Source organism: Narcine bancroftii, chromosome 12, assembly GCF_036971445.1.
Source record: "Narcine bancroftii isolate sNarBan1 chromosome 12, sNarBan1.hap1, whole genome shotgun sequence".
Classification (NCBI taxonomy): Eukaryota; Metazoa; Chordata; class Chondrichthyes; order Torpediniformes; family Narcinidae; genus Narcine; species Narcine bancroftii.
The window spans coordinates 97,747,180-97,766,174 of NC_091480.1; the positions used below are offsets into that span (position 1 = coordinate 97,747,180).

Genomic DNA, 18,995 nt, shown 5'->3' on the forward strand with positions numbered 1-18,995 from the left:
GCTTCTGGAAAAGTGGCAGATGCAGACTTGATTTTAATATTTAAGGAAAAGTTGGATAGGTACATGGGTGAAAGAGGTGTGGAGGGTTATGAGCTGGGTGCACACTAGTGGTGGGGGGGGGGGGGAAGAAGGTGTTCGGCATGCACTAGAAGGGCTGAACTGGCCTGTTACTGCACTGTAATTGTTATATTGTTATATCCCTCATGCCAACCAACCTGTCCATTCAAGCCAGATCCGTATGCTTTCATTTGGCCCATATTGCTCTGAATATTTCCTTTCTCTAAATGTCTTTCAGATATTTAGAGCAATTATACCAACCTCTACTACTTCATCTGGCTTCTTGTTCCATGTACCCCCCCCCCCCCCACCCATTCTCTGTTGAAAAAATTTGTCCCGCAGGTCCTCTGGAATTTTTCCACTCACTTAAATCTGTGCCTTCTAGTTTTCACTTCCCTACCCTAGGGAAAAGGAGGTGACCTTATCTACACTCTTCCTGATTTTATAAAGTCAACCTCCTACACTCCATGGAGAAAGTCTCCAACCTATCCAGCCTCTTCTAATAACTCAAGCCCACCAGTCCTCGTAACATTCTCCTGAATCCCAGATTAATAATCTTTCCTCTAGCTGGATGACCAGGCTGAACGTTGATGGCTTATCCCTATAAACTGGCATCTATTAACAGCCCCAGAGGTGCACAGCCATGGGTTGCTGGGATGTGTCAGCAACTTCACGCACACACAGTGAATTTACAGTTCTGCTCCTCAAATGATTAGCTCTCAACACACCTGCTATCTTATCCTTTCAAGTCAAGTTTATTGTCATCTGATTGCACAAGTACAACCCGACGAAACCGCGTTCTCTGGTCCTCAAGGGCTGCGGGCTGCTGGTCATGGGCTCATGGGAACCAGGTTTGGAGCCAGGATTTGGGAGGATGCTGAAGGCAAGAAGGGCTCTCAAAAGGGCCTCGGGCACTGAAGGTGTGCTGATGCATCTGAGCTTTGGTCCTGGAGCGTGAGTTGCAGATGGACCCTCAGCGTCTCTGAAGGGTCTCTCTTTTGCTTCGCTTTTTCTCATAATGTAAGGGGCAACATTAATGGTGACTCTTTGTCTACCTTGTGGCAGGCAGAGGCAATTTTGTGTAACGTTACATGTTATGTACTATCATATGACAATAAAGGAATTTGAATCTTGAAGTTGTATGGGATACTCTCCCAATTTAGATTAAAACAAGGACGTGGCAGGGACATCTAAACTAGGAAGGACTTTGCCCCAATGAAATTCGATGCCAAGAACCTCAAGATCAATGCCACTTGAGTTTATTCTCGAAGTGCAGCAGGAAAAGGGTTTTCAGTCACTTATAAAACAAACCAAATGTTTTTAGTTTGAAGACACATATGGGTCAGACCAGATAATGTCCAATTTCCTTCCCTAAATGACTCCAGAAAACTCAACAGGTTGCTCTAATAATCTAGTGGTTTTTGTGGTCATTCTGTTTTAGCAAGTTCAAGATAACGTAACTTCTGCAAATCCATGGTAGGGCGTGTAGTTGGTTCTCAGGAGGTTGTGTGGATTACTGGTGTGGTAATGCCAATACTACAGCATCACCACACCAGTTTGTGACTGTGGCTGTTGGAGGTCAGTTACCCCAATCCCAGTATATCAGTGTCCATAAGATAAATACATAAAATGGCGGCACTGCCGGAACTTTTGTCGCCGATACGGACCCAGGAGAGAAAGGAGCAGAGACATAGCGCTGCTCTGTGGGGACCTACTAACCGGTCGTGTTACTGACAGCTCCGTATGGGATTTAAACGGTCTGTTAAAGGAGATGATGGTGTTTTATTTTAAATCTTGCAACCCCGGAGGTCAGTGCTCAAGATGGCGGCACGTCTGCTGGGCATTGTACCAGGAGGATTTTCAGACTCCGGAGTAGTAGTGGACTAGTGCAGGACACCAGAAATGCGGAGAAGACACCCTCCCCCTGTTGAGAAGGAGATGTAGAGGAGACAATCCTACAGAGCAGTGAACTGCATCAGCTGAAGGACCCACACAAGCTGCTGTTGACTTGGGGTTTAAGGACCCAGACAGGTGTGCTGCTGGATCTTGGGTCATGTGATGAAGGGCCCAGGGCTGAAACATTGGTCATTTATCTTTATCTTTGCTGTTTAAAGGACACTGATCAGCTGAGTTTCTCCAGCATTGTATTTTTACATAAACCACGTGTCTGCAGACGTTCGTGTTTTACTTTTCGCACATGGAAACCAGGTACCAGAGCCAGAATTTGATGGATGCTGTGGGCAAGAAGGATTCCAAAAGGGCCTCAGGCTTCCTGATCATGCTTCTATTTGTTTGCCTTAGGGCAGATAAAAGTTGAGGTATATCATGTAGGTGTGGGTGTGTGTCTATGCAGGGTATGTTCCACCAGATGTGGGTGTGTGTATAGAGGGTGTGTTCCACCAGATATGGGTGTGTGTCTATGCAGGGTGTGTTCCACCAGATGTGGGTGTGTGTCTATGCAGGGTGTTTTCCAGCAGATGTGGGTGTGTGTCTATGCAGGGTGTGTTCCACCAGATGTGGATGTGTGTATGCAGGGTGTGTTCCACCAGATGTGGGTGTGTGTCTATGCAGGGTGTGTTCCACCAGATGTGGATATGTGTATACATGGGGTATTCCACCAGATGTGCGTGTGTGTCTATGCAGGGTGTGTTCCACCAGATGTGGGTGTGTGTCTATGCATGGTGTGTTCCACCAGATGTGGATGTGTGTATGCAGGGTGTGTTCCACCAGATGTGGGTGTGTTTTTATGCAGGGTGTTTTCCAGCAGATGTGGGTGTGTGTCTATGCATGGCGTGTTCCACCAGATGTGGATGTGTGTATTCAGGGTGTGTTCCACCAGATGTGGGTGTGTGTCTATGCAGGGTGTGTTCCACCAGATGTGGATATGTGTATACAGGGTGTATTCCACCAGATGTGCATGTGTGTCTATGCAGGGTGTGTTCCACCAGATGTGGATATGTGTATACAGGGTGGGTTCCACCAGATGTGGGTGTGTGTCTACAGGGTATGTTCCAGCAGATGTGGGTGTGTGTCTATGCAGGGTGTGTTCCACCAGATGTGGATATGTATATACAGGGTGTGTTCCACCAGATGTGGATATGTGTATACAGGGTGTATTCCACCAGATGTGCATGTGTGTCTATGCAGGGTGTGTTCCACCAGATGTGGATATGTGTATACAGGGTGGGTTCCACCAGATGTGGGTGTGTGTCTACAGGGTATGTTCCAGCAGATGTGGGTGTGTGTCTATGCAGGGTGTGTTCCACCAGATGTGGATATGTGTATACAGGGTGGGTTCCACCAGATGTGGGTGTGTGTCTACAGGGTATGTTCCACCAGATGTGGGTGTGTGTCTATGCAGGGTGTGTTCCACCAGATGTGGATATGTGTATACAGGGTGGGTTCCACCAGATGTGGGTGTGTGTCTACAGGGTATGTTCCACCAGATGTGGGTGTGTGTCTATGCAGGGTGTGTTCCACCAGATGTGGATATGTGTATACAGGGTGGGTTCCACCAGATGTGGGTGTGTGTCTACAGGGTATGTTCCACCAGATGTGGGTGTGTGTCTATGCAGGGTGTGTTCCACCAGATGTGGATATGTGTATACAGGGTGGGTTCCACCAGATGTGGGTGTGTGTCTACAGGGTATGTTCCACCAGAAGTGGGTGTGTGTCTATGCAGGGTGTGTTCCACCAGATGTGGATATGTGTATACAGGGTGGGTTCCACCAGATGTGGGCGTGTGTCTACAGGGTATGTTCCACCAGAAGTGGGTGTGTGTCTATGCAGGGTGTGTTCCACCAGATGTGGATATGTGTATACAGGGTGGGTTCCACCAGATGTGGGCGTGTGTCTACAGGGTATGTTCCACCAGATCTCCAGGCTCTCCCCGTGGCCGCTTCCGCCTGGGCGGGGCTGAGCCGGGCTTCAACTTGTGAAGCCTCCGCCGAGGTCCTCACTGTTGGAAAGATTGCGGCCGGTCGCCTCGTCCCCTCCGTCTGCAGCGTCGGACCCCAGAGCCGCAGCATGGGAGTCCGCAGCTTGTGGCCGAGCCTCTTCGCCCTGGCAGCTCTGCTCTGCGCCTCCGCCGTTCACGGTGAGTGTCAGGTACCCCCGGAGGATCTGCCCAGGGGCAGCCAGCGTTCCCGGGGCTGTCGGCCGGGACACAGGTGGGTACCCCGGGGTGAGGGCGCAGGAGAGGGGAAGTCCGAAGGAGATCTGTGAGAAACAGGAGCAAGAAGGACAGTCGGCACGTTCTGAATGTTTCCAGAAGTTTGAAGCGCAGGAATGGGTGTGTCCTTTCCTGGAGGTATCGGGGATCTGAGAACGAGCGGTAAGGGGAGCAGATTCAATGGGCCAAATGGCCTCTTTCTGCTCCTCTATCTTGTAATGTTTGGAACATTGGATGTCCCAGTCTGGTCCAACAAGTGGCAAACTGGGAAAACGGAAAGACTACAGACACTTCGAGCTGCTGGATAAACTCAGTGGGTAGAATTGAGCTGTCATCCAGACAAGGGGCACAGTCGCAGGATAAGGGGGAAGGCATTGAGGACTCGGATGTGGAGAAACCTTGTCTCTCAGAGTGGGGAGTTGCTCACACTGAACTTTGTTGGGCCCAGAAGGGTGTTGGATGTTGCTCTGTTGGGGAAGGGGATCAAGGGGTAGGGAATGAACGCAGGACTAGGGCACTAAAGTCGCGTGATCAGCCATGATTCTATGGAATGGCAGGATGGAAGGGCTGAATGGTCTGCTACTGCACCTAATTACTGTTTAACATTTTGGGCTGGGTCTTGATAAAGATCCAATTGGGTCTAGTGATCATAATTCTGTTAGTTTTAGGGAAGAGCAAGGAGGGGCCTAAAGTTGAGGTTCTGGATTGGAGAAGAGCAAATTTCGAAGAAATAAGAAGGGATTTGGGGAGTATTGAGTGGGACAGGATATTTTCAGGTGAGGGTGTAAATGAAAACTGGAGGACATTCAAAAAAGAAATTTTGAGGGTACAGAGTAGTTATGTCCCAGTGAGGATCAAACGTTGACTGACCACTTCTTACCATGTATGATGCCTGCAGTTCATTGCTGGCTCAAGTGTGAAGCTGGAGTTGGAAACATTGCAGCCCTATTTAAATAGAGAGTGGTTTTGGAAAGATGCAGGGGTTTTTTTTTCAGCAGAAAGTTAGGGGAGGTAAGTTTAGTGGAGACATCAGGGGTACGGTTTTTTTCCACAGAGAGTTGTGGATGTCTGGAATGCATTGCCAGGGATGGTGGTAGAGGCTGGAACATTTGGGGCATTTAAAAGACTCTTAGACAGACACATGGATGGAAGAAAAATAGAAGGTTACGAGTAGGAAGGGTTTAGTTCTTTTTGCTAGGAATATATGTCAGCATAACATCGAGGGCTGAAGGGCCTGTACTGTGCTGTTATGTATTCTATCAGAAACCTGGTACTTTTAATTTTAAGAAACAATTGCATCAATACAATTCATATATTTTGACTTAAATTGAGATAACCAGCAATGCTGATTTTTTAGTATGTACATTCATGAAAATAAGTTGGTATTGATGCAGAAGAGATTCATGAGGTTAGTTATGGAGACTGGCGAGTGGGAGTGAAATGAGAAGCTGAATAGGATGGAATTTACTCCCAGGGTGCAAGAGGCTGAGAGGGGTGCTTATAAAACCATGAGATAGATTGTCATTGTCTTAGGGTAGGGGCTTTGAATGTGACAGGTCATGTTTAACAAATCTTGTTTTCAAGGAGGTTACCAAGAAGGAAGAAGACAGATACTTGGGGTCACGATATTGTGGCAATTAGTGAGACCTGGCTACAAGAGGGGCAGGACTGGCAACTTAACGTTCCAGGATACATTTGTTTTAGATGTGATAGATCAGGGGGTAAAAAAGGGGGAGGAGTTGCTCTGCTTGTTAAGGAGGACATTACTGCCGTGAGGTGGCAAGATGGTCTGGAGGGATCGTCCAGTGAGGCTGTTTGGGTGGAATTGAGGGGTGAAGGAGACATGAGGGTGCTAATAGGGGTGTATTACAGACCACCAAATGGGTCAAGGAAACTAGAGATACAAATGTGTAGAGAGATAACGTATATGTGCGAGAATCATAAGGTAGTGATCATGGGAGATTTTAACTTCCCTCACATTGATTGGGATACCCATACAGTTAGAGAGCTGGATGGGCTAGAGCTCATTAAATGTGTTCAAGATTGTTTTATGAATCAATTAGTAGAAGAATCGACTTGGGACAGTGTAATACTGGATCTCCTGTTAGGGAACGAGCTAGGTCAGGTATCAGACATTAATGTTGGAGATCCAATTGGGTCTAGTGATCATAATTCTGTTAGTTTTAGGGAAGAGCAAGGAGGGGCCTAAAGTTGAGGTTCTGGATTGGAGAAGAGCAAGTTTCGAAGGAATAAGAAGGGATTTGGGGAGTATTGAGTAGGACAGGATATTTTCAGGTGAGGGTGTAAATGAAAAATGGAGGATATTCAAAAAAGAAATTTTGAGGGTACAGAGTTGTTATGTCCCAGTGAGGATCAAAGGAAAGGCTGGAAGTCATAGGGAGGCTTGGTTTTCGAGGAATATTGGAAATTTGGTTAGGAGAAAAAGGGAGGTGTACAAGAGGTATAAAGAACAGGGAGCTGACAATTTGAAGGAGGACTACAAGGAGTGTAGAAGGAATCTTAAGAAAGAAATTAGAAAGGCCAAAAAAAGGCACAAAGAGGCTTTGGCAGACAGAGTAAAAATAAATCCAAAGGGTTTCTATAAGTACATTAAAAGTAAAAGATTAGTGAGGGATAAAATTGGACCCCTTGTAGATAGTGAGGGTAGGCTGAGTGAGAAGTCTGAGGAAATAGGGGAAATTTTGAACGATTTCTTTGCCTCAGTATTCACTAGGGAAAAAAATATTGAACCAGTTGAGGTAAAGAAAAATAGTGGGGAGGTCATGAAGCATATAAGGATAACCGAGGAGGTAGTGATGGCTGTGTTGAAAAAGATAAAGGTGAATAAATCTCCGGGACCGGACAAAATATTCCCAAGGACACTCAGGGAGGCTAGTGGACAGATAGTGGGGCCATTAACAGATATTTAGGTTGTCACTGGCCACAGGGGTAGTGCCAAAGGATTGGAGGGTGGCGCATGTGGTTCCGCTGTTTAAGAAAGGGTCTAAATGTAAACCTGGGAATTATAGGCCCGTGAGCCTGACGTCTGTGGTGGGCAAGTTGATGGAAAGTGTTCTGAGGGATGGTATTTACAAATATTTGGAGGTACAGGGATTGCTAGGGAGTAATCAGCATGGTTTTGTCAGGGGTAGATCATGCTTGACAAACCTGATTGAGTTTTTCGAGGGGGTTACAAAAAAAGTTGATGAAGAGAAAGCTGTGGATGTTGTCTATTTAGACTTTAGTAAAGCTTTTGACAAAGTTCCCCACAGGAGGTTAGGAAAAAAGGTGGAGGCATTAGGTATAAATGAGGAGGTAGTGAAATGGATTCAGCAATGGTTGGATGGGAGGTGTCAGAGAGTAGTGGTAGAAAATTGTTTTCCAATTGGAGGCCAGTGACTAGTGGAGTTCCTCAGGGATCGGTCCTCGGTTCACTATTGTTTGTTATATATATTAATGATCTGGAAGTAGGGGTGGAGAATTGGATAAGCAAGTTTGCAGATGATACAAAGATTGGTGGTGTTGTGGACAGTGAGGAAGATTACCATCGATTAAAAGGTGATTTAGGAAGGCTGGAGGTGTGGCCTGAGAAATGGCTGATGGAATTTAATACAGATAAGTGTGAGGTGTTACATTTTGGAAAGGCAAATCTAAATGGGTCATATGCATTAAATGGTAGGGTATTGAGATGTGCAGAGCAACAAAGGGATTTAGGAGTTGTGGTAAATAGTTCCCTCAAGGCTGATACTCAGGTAGATGGTGTGGTGAAGAAGGCATTTGGAATGTTGGCCTTCATAAATCGGAGTATTGAATTCAAGAGTAGGGAGGTTATGATGAAATTGTACAAGGCATTGGTGAGGCCAAATTTCGAGTACTGTGTACAGTTTTGGTCACCAAATTATAGGAAAGATATAAACAAAATAGAGAGAGTACAGAGAAGGTTCACGAGAATGTTGACAGGATTTCAAGGTTTGAGTTCCAGGGAAAGGTTGTGCAGACTAGGGCTTTTTTCTCTGGAGTGTAGAAGATTGAGAGGGGACTTGATAGAGGTGTTTAAGATTTTAAAAGGGACAGACAGAGTAAACGTGGATAGGCTTTTTCAATTAAGAGTGGGGGGAGATTCAAACTAGAGGGCATGGTTTAAGATTGAAGGGGGAAAATTATAAGGGGAACATGAGGGGAAATTTCTTTATGCAAAGGGTGGTAGGGATGTGGAATGAGCTTCCGACAGACATGGTCGAGGCGGGATCATTGGTTACATTTAAGGAAAGACTGGATAGTTACATGGATAGGAGAGGACTGGAGGGGTATGGACCGGGTGCTGGTCAGTGGGACTAGGAGGGTGGGGATTTGTTACGGCATGGACTAGTAGGGCCGAACTGGCCTGTTCTGTGCTGTAAGTGGTTATATGGTTATATGAAGGAAAGCCTGTGGATGTTGTCTACATGGACATTAGTAAGGCCTTTTACAAGGTCCCACATGGTTCAAAAGGTTAAGACACTAGGTATACATGGAGGGGTTATAAACTGGATTCGAAAACAGAGAGTGGTGGTGGATGTTTGCTTCTCAGACTGGAGGCCTATGACTAGTGTTGTGTCTCAGGGATCTGTGTTGGGACCATTGTTGTTTGTTGTCTATATCAATGAACTGGATGATAATGTGGTAAATTAGATCAGCCAGTTTGCTGATGACATAAAGATAGGAGGTGCTGTGGACAGTGAGGAAGATTTTCAAACCTTGCAGAAGAATCTGGGCCAACTTGGAGAATGGGCCAAAAAATGGCAGATGAAGTTTAATGCAGACAAGTGTGAGGTGATGCATTTTACAAGGGGAAACCAAGGTAGGACGTCCACAGTAAATGGCCGGGCACTGGGGGGTGCAGAGAAGCAAAGAGATCTGGGAATACAAATACACCGTTCCCTGAAGGTAGCATCACAGGTGGACAGGCTTGTAAAGAAAGTTTTTGGCATCAGCCTTTATAAGTCAAAGTATTAAATATAGGAATTGGGATGATTTGTTGAAGTTGCTTAAGATATTGGTGAGGCCATATTTGGAATATTGTGTGCAGTTGCCTAACTACAGGAAAGTTATCAATAAGATTGAGAGGGTGCAGAGAAGGTTCACTATAGGATGTTGCTGGGAAGATTAAACAGGTTAGGACTTTATTCCTTGGAGCGCAAAAGGATGAGGGGAGATTTGATAGAGGTTTACAAGATTGAGAAGTATTGACAGAGTGAATGCAAGTAGGCATCTCCTACTTAGATTGGGGGAGATAAATATGAGAGGTCATATTTTTAAGATGAAGGGGGAAGTTCTTCACACAGAGAGTGGTGGGAGTGTGGAATTAGCTGCCATCTGATTGAATGCAGACTCAATCTTGTGTTTTAAGAGTGGATTGTATAAATGTGTGTAAGGGAGAGGTCTGGAGGGTTATGGAGTGGGAGCAGGTTAGTGGGGCTAGCTAAGTGGGCACAAACTGAAAGGGCTGAATGGCCTGTTTACTGTGCTGTAGCATTCTATTTATGAAGAATTTTGATGGGTACATGGATGGGAAGGGTATGGAGGGCTATGGACTGGGTGCAGGTCAGTGGGACCAGGCAAAAAAAAATGGTTCGGCACAAACTAGAAGGGCCAAAGGGACCTGTTTTGGTGCTGCAATGTTCTATGATTCTAAGTAGGACCTGGGAACCTAAAGGCATTATCTCTGATGTTGAAATGATTCAGTTCTGAAAAGTACAAGAGGCCAGTTTTGGAGGAGCAGAGAGATCTCAGGTTTGCAGCAATAGAGAAGATCACGGAGGTGGGAAGGAAGGACTTGGCAACAAGGGAAAGAATTGTAAAATTAACATTAAAAAATGCTGGAAATACTTTGCTAGTTGGGTAGCTTCTGTGAAGGAAGGCGTAGAGTTGTTCAATTCTTGTTTCTTGTTTGAGAGGTGCTGTCGACCTGTGGAGAGTTTCCAGTGTTTTTTTTAAATTTTTGGCAGGTGCATTTTGGGGGACTTGGTATGTGTAGGACATTGATAAGAAAGTTTGGAGAACTTTAACATTTCAGGAATGTAAAAAAAAAATTAACAGTAATAGGCCCTTTTGGCCCACGAGCTTGGGCTGCCCATTTACACCCAATTGACCGACAAGCCCCATATGTTTCGTAAGTAGAAGGTGAGTGGGGCATCAAAGAAAGTTTGGAAAATAAGGAAGATTATATTATATTTTAATAAAATGAAAGGCCATGGACATTGTGGTAGAAGACATTATCAGGGGAGATTATACTTGCCAAAAAGCTGATGCAAGAAGAGAGATACATTTTTTAGTATCACAACACAAAGTAGTTATTTAGTGTGTCTGTTTCTGGTCTTTATAAATAAGAGGAACAAAACACAAATGGTGAATCTCTTTCAAGGTTCATAGCTTGTTGAAAGTGACCATAGGGTGGTAAAGAAGGCATCTGGTATGCTTGCATTGAGTATAAAAGTTAGGAAGTCACGTTGCAGCTAGATAAAACTTGGGTTAAACAGCACTTGGAAAATTGTGTGCCATTCTGGTGACCCCATTACAGGAGTTTTTGGGAAGGGTACAGAAAAGGTCATTCAGGGTCTCTGGTTTCCTCCCACCGTTCAAATCATACTGGGGATTGTAGGTTAATTAGGTATAACTTGGGTGGCACGGACTTGTGGGCAGAAATGTGCTATAGGTCTAACAAAGAAAATTGTGGGCGATGATAACGTTCTTGGTGCTGTAAAATGAGGTCTCCCTCTGTTGTGTATAATTTTAATTTGTGTTAATTTGGCTGCTTCAACAAGGCAGGAGAGAATAGAATAATGGTTGTAAAAATAATCTTCAAGCTTCCTCTTCCAATTTAGGCACTTCTTCAACAGTTGTATCCATGACTTGCCTCCAAATAAAGTGGAAAAGATTATTTTGCTCTCCCAGACAAACTTCCTGTTCCAGCTATCTTGCTTTAAATATTACAAATATTGTTAATGAAAAATTACTTTTGTGAACATGCATGAAGAGTCACGCAAGGCTTGGATATGACACAAGATTGTAATTCCAATGGCATGTGAGGGAGAGGCTCCAAGGGTGAAGTCTGCTGCCTGAGCCCCGTTCACCCGCTGCAACATACACACACGGGGGTGGAGAGAGCCGAGTCCTCGAGACCCTTGGCCCTGACTCTGACGAAAGAAATGTGCACACTGTGGATTGACTGACCCAATGTGTGAAGTAAGATAATGTGACTATATCTTTGTTGTGGTCCTCTTAGAGAGATATGGAAGTCATATGACTTTGCGAAACATGTTCGTAAACAATTCCCACTCCTGCTCACACATCCCCCCCCCCCCCATTCCACATCCATAGAACCATAGAACACTACAGGACAGAAACAGACCCTTCAGCCCATCTAGTCTGGGCTGAACTCTTAATCTGCCATCAACATATCTGCTCTGCTCTCCATACCACTCCCATCCATATTATTCTCATCCATTGAAATCGAGCCTGCATTCCTCATTGATGTTTCAGCATATTTGTCCTGTCCCATCACTGAGTAATGAATTGGTTCCATTTTAGCAGGCATCCATAGGTGAATTTTGTCTGCAATCGGAAAATTTACCAGGAACGTTGCTTAAATCAAGGTCAAAAAAATTATTGAGGACCCTCTGTATCTGGCACATAGCAGCTTTGACTTAATATTATCAAGAAGGAGGTACAGGAGCCTCAAAATCAAGAAATAACTTCTTCCTGTAGGCTGTGAGATTGATTAACAGTATCCTGTAAATCATCCCAAAATATTTATATAATATTTATTTTAAATTATATCTGTGTATGTGTGATTATTCCGTGCTGTACATTGATGTGGTCTGGATTGTATATGTATAGTTAGATAATAAACTAGAAGTTGAATTTGAACTTGAAAAATATGCAAAAGTCACTCTCTATGATAACTGAACTGCTGCAGTGTTTTACTGAATGGCAACAAAAGTACAGAGGCAACAAGCAATAAAAGTGGGGAGAGAGAGAGAGCAAAGAAAGAGGGAAAGAGAAGGAGAGAAGATAGAAAGAGAGAGAGAGTATGAGAGAGAATTCTGATGCTCGTAGGAAGAGGTGCATGTCAGACTTTTGAACTTAGTACTATGACAGACACTCTTTTGTCTGATCGGGTATCTGCATGGCAGGTCACCCAGAAAGGGCCTGTGGTGTGACTTTGGGTTTAAGATGGTAATTATAAAGAACATAGAACAGTAGAGTGAAAGAACAGGCCCTCCAGGCCCTGTGCCTGTGATGAACACCACGCCTCATTTTCTGTGTAACCTTACCTTCCGTCTCCTGATGGAACTCCATCCAGCCCAACAACAAACACCCAGCTGCCCTGAGCTCTTCATTCTTCTGACTCCGTCCATGGGGTCCACCTTTCCTTGTCCCAGTCAGAGGTTTATGATCATCTTTCTGTATATAGACAACCAGACAAAACAGTGTTTCTCTAAACCATGGGACACATGCCCATGTGCGTGCGTGCGTGCGTGCGTGCGTGCGTGCGTGCGTGCGTGCGTACAGATAGAATCTTGTAAACACACTGAAATGCTGGAGGAACTCAGCCGGTCTTTTCAGCTTCTATAGGAGACAAAGATATATTGCTGACATTTCAGGCCTGAGCCCTTGAAATGACCGGCTGAGTTCCTCCAGCATTTTGGTACATTTACTACAATCACAGCGTCTGCATCCTATCGTGTTTTAGATAGAATCATGTTGCTAGCTTTATCACAGTTATCAGGACCAAGCTGTGATATGTTTTCTATTCTACACAGGATCATTTCTAAAGCCACTGCTCAGGCAGCAGTCGGATTTCCAGGTAATCGCTATGCACTTCCTGGCCACTGCCAATGCGATCATTACTAATTGGATTTGAAATTTGGACAGATTCATTGTAGGTCCTGTGTCCATTATTTTTCCCAACAGGAACAACTCTGGATCCTGCAGGAATTCTTTGCCTATAATTTTTTCTAGAACTTGGCTTAGTTCCACCCAGAAGGGCCTCACCTTGGTACATGTCCTGGTTGCATGCACAAAGGTTCCTGTCTCAATGCAGTATCTGAAGTATTGGTTTGAGAATTCTGCTTTAGATCTGTTCAATTTTTGCAGGGTCAGGTACAACTGGTGTAGAAAGTTGTACCAGCCTGTATTGTGCATTAATGATGGCAGTCATGCTGGTCTGACACAGGGTGGACCAACACCCCTCCTCAATCGTAGGTCTGACTATCACCTCTGGTTTGATTTGTGAAGGCCTGGTTTGGGTCCTTTTGCTTGGAGCAAGAAATACATCGCCAATGTGAACTTCCGTGTGTTTCCCCCTACGAATCGTGGCCTCTATGTCACTGGACTCTGGTAGGGCCATAGTTGGACCTAATTTGTCCTGCAGAAAAGATCTTATTTGAAGGCACCAGTGAACTGTCTTATTTGATAAATTATACTTATGCCTGAGTTGTTCAAACAATATGACTGCTCCCACTCTTAACATTCCTTTGCACCTGATGCCATATGATGCCAGGTGTCCAGGATCTTGTACCTACCGTCAATGGTATTAATCTATTTGAAGTCAGGAGTGTTTTGGGGGGAAAACCCCACTTTGATACCTAAATATTGGTTAATTTTATTATAAATGAGCATAATTTGTTTTAGTATATGGCTGCTTGTTTTCCCAGATAACAATTTAGCATCCCCATTTATAAATAAAGTCTTGCCCACCACGTGCAGGTCAATTTGTGCATAGGATGGTACACCTCTCCCTACAAAGAGTGAGGCCATATATCTCGACTGAGCTGCCCAATAGTATTTCTTGAAGTGTGGCATCTGTAGACTGCCAAGACTGTAATCCCAGGTCAATTTTTTCATAGAGACCCTGGCTACCTTTCCATTCCAGAAGGATGTCCTTATTCACAAGAGCAAATTTTGGAAGAAACACCAGGGCAACGCCATGGGTGGTGTCTGGAAGAGGTACTGAAGTCTCAGCAACACATTCATTTTAACACAGTTGATCCTACCCACTAAGGTTATGGGCAGGGCATCCACCTGTTTAAATCCTCCTCAATTCTCCCAAGCAAGGGGGTATAATCTAGTTTGTATTAATTATTCGTTATTGTCTATTTGATCCTGTTTTGTGGCCACTTTAAATAACTTTTCTTGACATTGACTGTAATTCCCCCTTAGTAAGTGGCATGGTTTCACTCTTGCCCCAATTAACCTTGTACCTGGAGATCTCCCCATAGTCCTCCAGAGTAGAGCGCAGCTTGGACAACGAGTTTGCTGGGTCTGTCAGATATATCAGCAAATAAATTGATTTTATGTTCTTCCTGGCCTGCTCTAAAACCCTTGATATCTGGATTCTAGCAAATGGCTTCGACCAGAAGCTCCATGGTTAGTATGAATAGGACTGGAGACAGCAGGCATCCTTGTCTACTTGATCTTGTCAGTGGGAAAGCTGGAGAAATTTGTCCTTTGGTCACAACTTTAGCCTTGGGCGCATGATACAGCGCCCTTATCCAATTTATAAAGGTTGGCCCTATCCCCAGCACTTTAAATTTAAAAGAATCTCATTCCAATCTGTAAATGCTTTTTCCGTATCCTTGGGAAACAACGTATTGTATTCCTCCTGGGTTGCCTGAAACCTAGTGGGATCGATCAGTGTCTCTGCTGGATACTTCAGTGGGACCATTGTTTGTGAGCACCAGTTTCCTCGGCCTCTGTAGGAGGGATTTGGGTCACTAAGGTGGTAGTAGGTGATGTTAGTGCCTCACAGCTCCAGCAGCCCAAGTTTGATCCTCATATACAGTGCTGACTGCGTGGAATTTGTGCCTTCACCCTGTGACCATGAGGGACTCCCTCAGTGTAGAGCACGTCGAAAGAACCAAAAACTTGTTGATCCAAACCAAAGCTTTTATTAACTGGAGCCTATCACATGTAGGTCGACCAGTCCAGAATGACCTGGTCTGGCTAGGAGCAATCCTTTAAGACCTGCCAGTAGGTGTGGCTGCGCTCTCAGCCAATCACAGTCACCCTACACTACAATCTGTACATAGACACATTGGTGATAGAATCTGTACTATCACACTCAGGTTCTCTGGTTTCCTCTCACATCCCCAAAGTGTGCCTAGTTGGCAGCTTAATTGGGGATCTTAGATTACCCCTCATATAAGTGTGGGCAGAAGAATCAGGATGGAGTTGATGGGCATGTGAAAGGGAAGGTTATGATATGATGAGAGCTTATTGTCATGTACATGAGTACATTGCACAGATGCACCAATATCCTTACTTGCTGCAATCATGCACCAAGTATAAATTAACCTACCACAATAGGCCAAGAGATAATAAAGTACTGTTGTCCAGAATTCACACAACCAGCAGCAATCTCAACAGGCAAAAAAATCAAGGAAAATAAATAGGTAAAAAATACGGACGTTTAAAATTGCAGCGCCCCACCATTAGTTTGCCAATTCAAGCAACATGCAATCTCAAGCAATCAGAAAATTCACTCATCCGGCATCTACCAATTCCCATAGGCGCTGGATTCCAGGGGTTTAACTGTAATTATAGTTGCAATTAGCCCAAGAAAAAATGTGATTCATTTGTTGAGAAATAAGTGGAGGGTGAGAGGATTACACTGAGATCCTGCAGTGAGTTAATGGGCCAAATTGACTTTTTTTTCTGATGAAATATAAAAGGATCCTGCTAAGAAGATTGTAGCAGGAGCGATCAATATTATTTCAGGAACGGCTCACTCAGGCTGGAACGCCCACTGTTCCACTGGCAATGAAAGGGTTAAATCAATCCGTGAAAACCACGAAGCAAAGGATGTTGCAGATCTAGTTGCCAGAGGGCATGTGAGAGCATGTAGGATGCATGAGGATGGGAACGTGGGATGTATTATCTTGCCAGCCCAATTTTCTGCGATTTAAAAGAATGTCGAGATAAATTCCTCATGTGGCTGTCAGTGGAAAAACTTTGGATCTGAGTGAACACTGGCTGTCTTCTCCAGTTCCCTGCAAAACATGGCACAGTTGCTTTAACCCAGTGAACAGGATCATCAGGGCGACAGAGTTCATCGTTACACACTCATCTTGAATCATTAAACTTGCCTTAGGTCATCAGAATTCATTATCACATCCACCTTAGATCAGTGGTTCTCAACCTTCTTTTCCATTCACAAGGTGGTATAGGTGCTCTGTGGTTAGTCAGGGATTACTTGGGGTGGTATATGAGTGGGGGGAAAAAGGTTGAGAACCATCTTCAACATTCATCATTGCACACTCACTTTCGATGAGACTGTACACAAGAAACAAGTGTGACTTGTTAAATTTTGAGTGACGAATCTGTGCTGGGCTGCATTGAGAGGAATAGATTTTATCCATGAACATTTACAACTTTGGACAACCTGACGGGCCATGTAGGCTGTGGTGGACAGACATCAACTTCAAACATGACACATTGAGGAGATGTTTCAACTGCTTATCCTCATACTTTGCTTGGTGAAACCTGAGAATGTACTTGTGTATGTGTATATGTATATGCATGTATAAATAGTGTAGCAGTTAGCACAATGCCTTTACGGCACTAGCGACCGGGAACGGGGTTCGAATCCCACACTGTCTGTAAGGAGTTGGTAAGTTCTCTCCGTGTCAGCATGGGTTTTCCCTGGGGATTCGGTTTCCTCCCACCCTTCAAAATGTACTGGGGGTTGTAGGTCAATTGGGTATAATTGGGAGGCATGAGCTCATGGGCAGAAAGGTCCTGTTACTGTGCTATATGGGAGGGAAGGGGTAAGAGGTTGGGTTTGTGGTGGAATGGTGGTGAGTCATAGATTGGGCCTTGGCATTTTAGTATTTCTTTTAACCATAGAACACTGCAACACAGAGACAGGCCCTTCAGCTCAACTAGTCTGATCAAAATATTATTCTGCCTAGTCTAGTGATTCTCAACCTTTTTTTGTCACTCATCTACCATCTTAAGTAATCCCTTATTAACCACAGAGAACATATGGCCTGCACCCAGACTATATTCCCTCCCCCCCTCAACAACTCTCCCATCCATGTACCTGTCCAAATTTTTCTTAAATGTCAAAATCATGCCCGCATTCACTACTCCAGATGAGTTTATTCCACACTCTCACTACTCTCTGCAGTAAAAAGATTCCCCTAATGTTCCCTTTAAATAGTTCACCTTTCACCATTAACCCACATCCTCTAATTTTTGTCTCACCCAACCTCAATGGAAAAAGCCTGCTTGCATGTACTCTGTCTATGTCCATGATCATTTTGTATGCCTCTATCAAATCTCCCGTCATTCTTCTACGCTCCAGGGAATAAAGTCTGAACCAGCTTAACCGTTCCCTGTAACTCAGTTCCTAAAGTTCCAGAAACACCCTAGTAAATCTTTATAATCTTATTAATATTTTTCCTGTTGTAAGGTGACTACGCACAATTTAGTTGTCACTTCAGCCATGCTATGGCCTCTGTTACAGAGTTCTGTGTTGTGTATTGGCCTACGTGTTGTGTGGTTTGATGTAAAAAAAGACAGTTTGCCTGAGAGAGCCAAGGTGAAGGTGGACTGCTGAGAGAGTGGGAGACGGACTGAGCACATGCAGAAAATGATCTAAAAATTTCTGGACTTGGACTATAAACCACCACTGGGGGTGCTGTGGAGTGGAAGAAGGCCCAGAGCATGACTCTCTCTCTCTCTCTCTCTCTCTCTCTCTCTCTCTCTCTCTCTCTCTCTCTCTCTCTCTCTCTCTCTCTCTCTCTCTCTCTCTCTCTTTGCTTCGATTGAGTTCGAAGTTATGTGAGTCTTGTGTGTTTTGTGTTTGTTTTTCTGTGCGCTAGTTGGGAATATAACTTGGACTTTAATTACATATGTTATATTTAGGCTGGGAAATTTATTAGTTTTACACTGTTATAGAAATTTGCATAGTAACCAGTGGGCATTGTTATAAAAGGGGGGGATTTTAAATTAAAGTTTGAAGGTGAATTTTTTTGTTAATAAAGTAATTGTTCATCTTTACCCCTGTGTGATATGGCTTCTTTGTGGTTGCTGGTTTGATCTTGTAACACCTCTGAGTGTCAGTTCAATTTCTTCCAAGGATAGGTTTGAAGGAAGGATTTTATTTTTATGTCTATAACTTGTTTATGTGTACCTTTTGATGAATATACCTTTTGAAAATTTCTTGTCTTTTCCTCAGGTAACAATAAGTGCAAAGGGGCGCTGACCTGTGTACAATGTTTGGAAATAGACCCCATCTGTGCATGGTGTTTGCAAGAGGTAAGTCCGAGCAGCATGGATAGCATCCCAGCTTTTAGTAGCTCTGCAGAGTTTCACTCTTCATTGTGCTGTGGATTGTGTGATCACTGTTATTGAAAAAGCCATGGATGGAATCCGTACTAAAAACACTGAAAATTATGGAGGAACTCAAACGGGTCATGCAACATCCATGTGGAGTAAAGATATAAAACCAACATTTCAGGCCTGAGCCCTTTTCAGGGTATGAGCATAAAGCAGGCAAGTGGCTGAATAAAAAAGCTGGGGGAAGAGGAATAAAGGACGGGGGGAAAGGGAGCACAGACCACAAGCAAAAGGCCATAATTGGGCGTGGGTGGGAGGACAGGAGAGGAAAGGTGACCCTTTCATTCCAGTAATTATTCTAATGAACCTCCTCTGGACACTCTAATGCCAACATATCTTTCCTTAGATAAGACCAAAAAACTGCTCACAATACTTCAAATCA

General features: G+C 44.2%; 1 protein-coding gene across 7 annotated transcripts in view; it reads left to right on the top strand.

The window, feature by feature from the left end:
• Nucleotides 1-18,995, top strand: part of LOC138746732 (integrin beta-3-like) — a 207,418-nt gene that overhangs the window by 144,567 nt on the left and 43,856 nt on the right. For 4 of the 7 annotated variants that reach the window (XM_069905068.1, XM_069905070.1, XM_069905071.1 and 1 more), the window contains one exon: nucleotides 18,453-18,532. In XM_069905068.1, the coding sequence (XP_069761169.1) occupies nucleotides 18,453-18,532 (80 nt within the window). Of the gene's footprint in view, nucleotides 1-3,849; nucleotides 4,154-14,124; nucleotides 14,219-18,452; nucleotides 18,533-18,995 lie in introns of those variants that run through there. The other 3 variants (XM_069905065.1, XM_069905066.1, XM_069905067.1) reach the window with 2 other exon arrangements.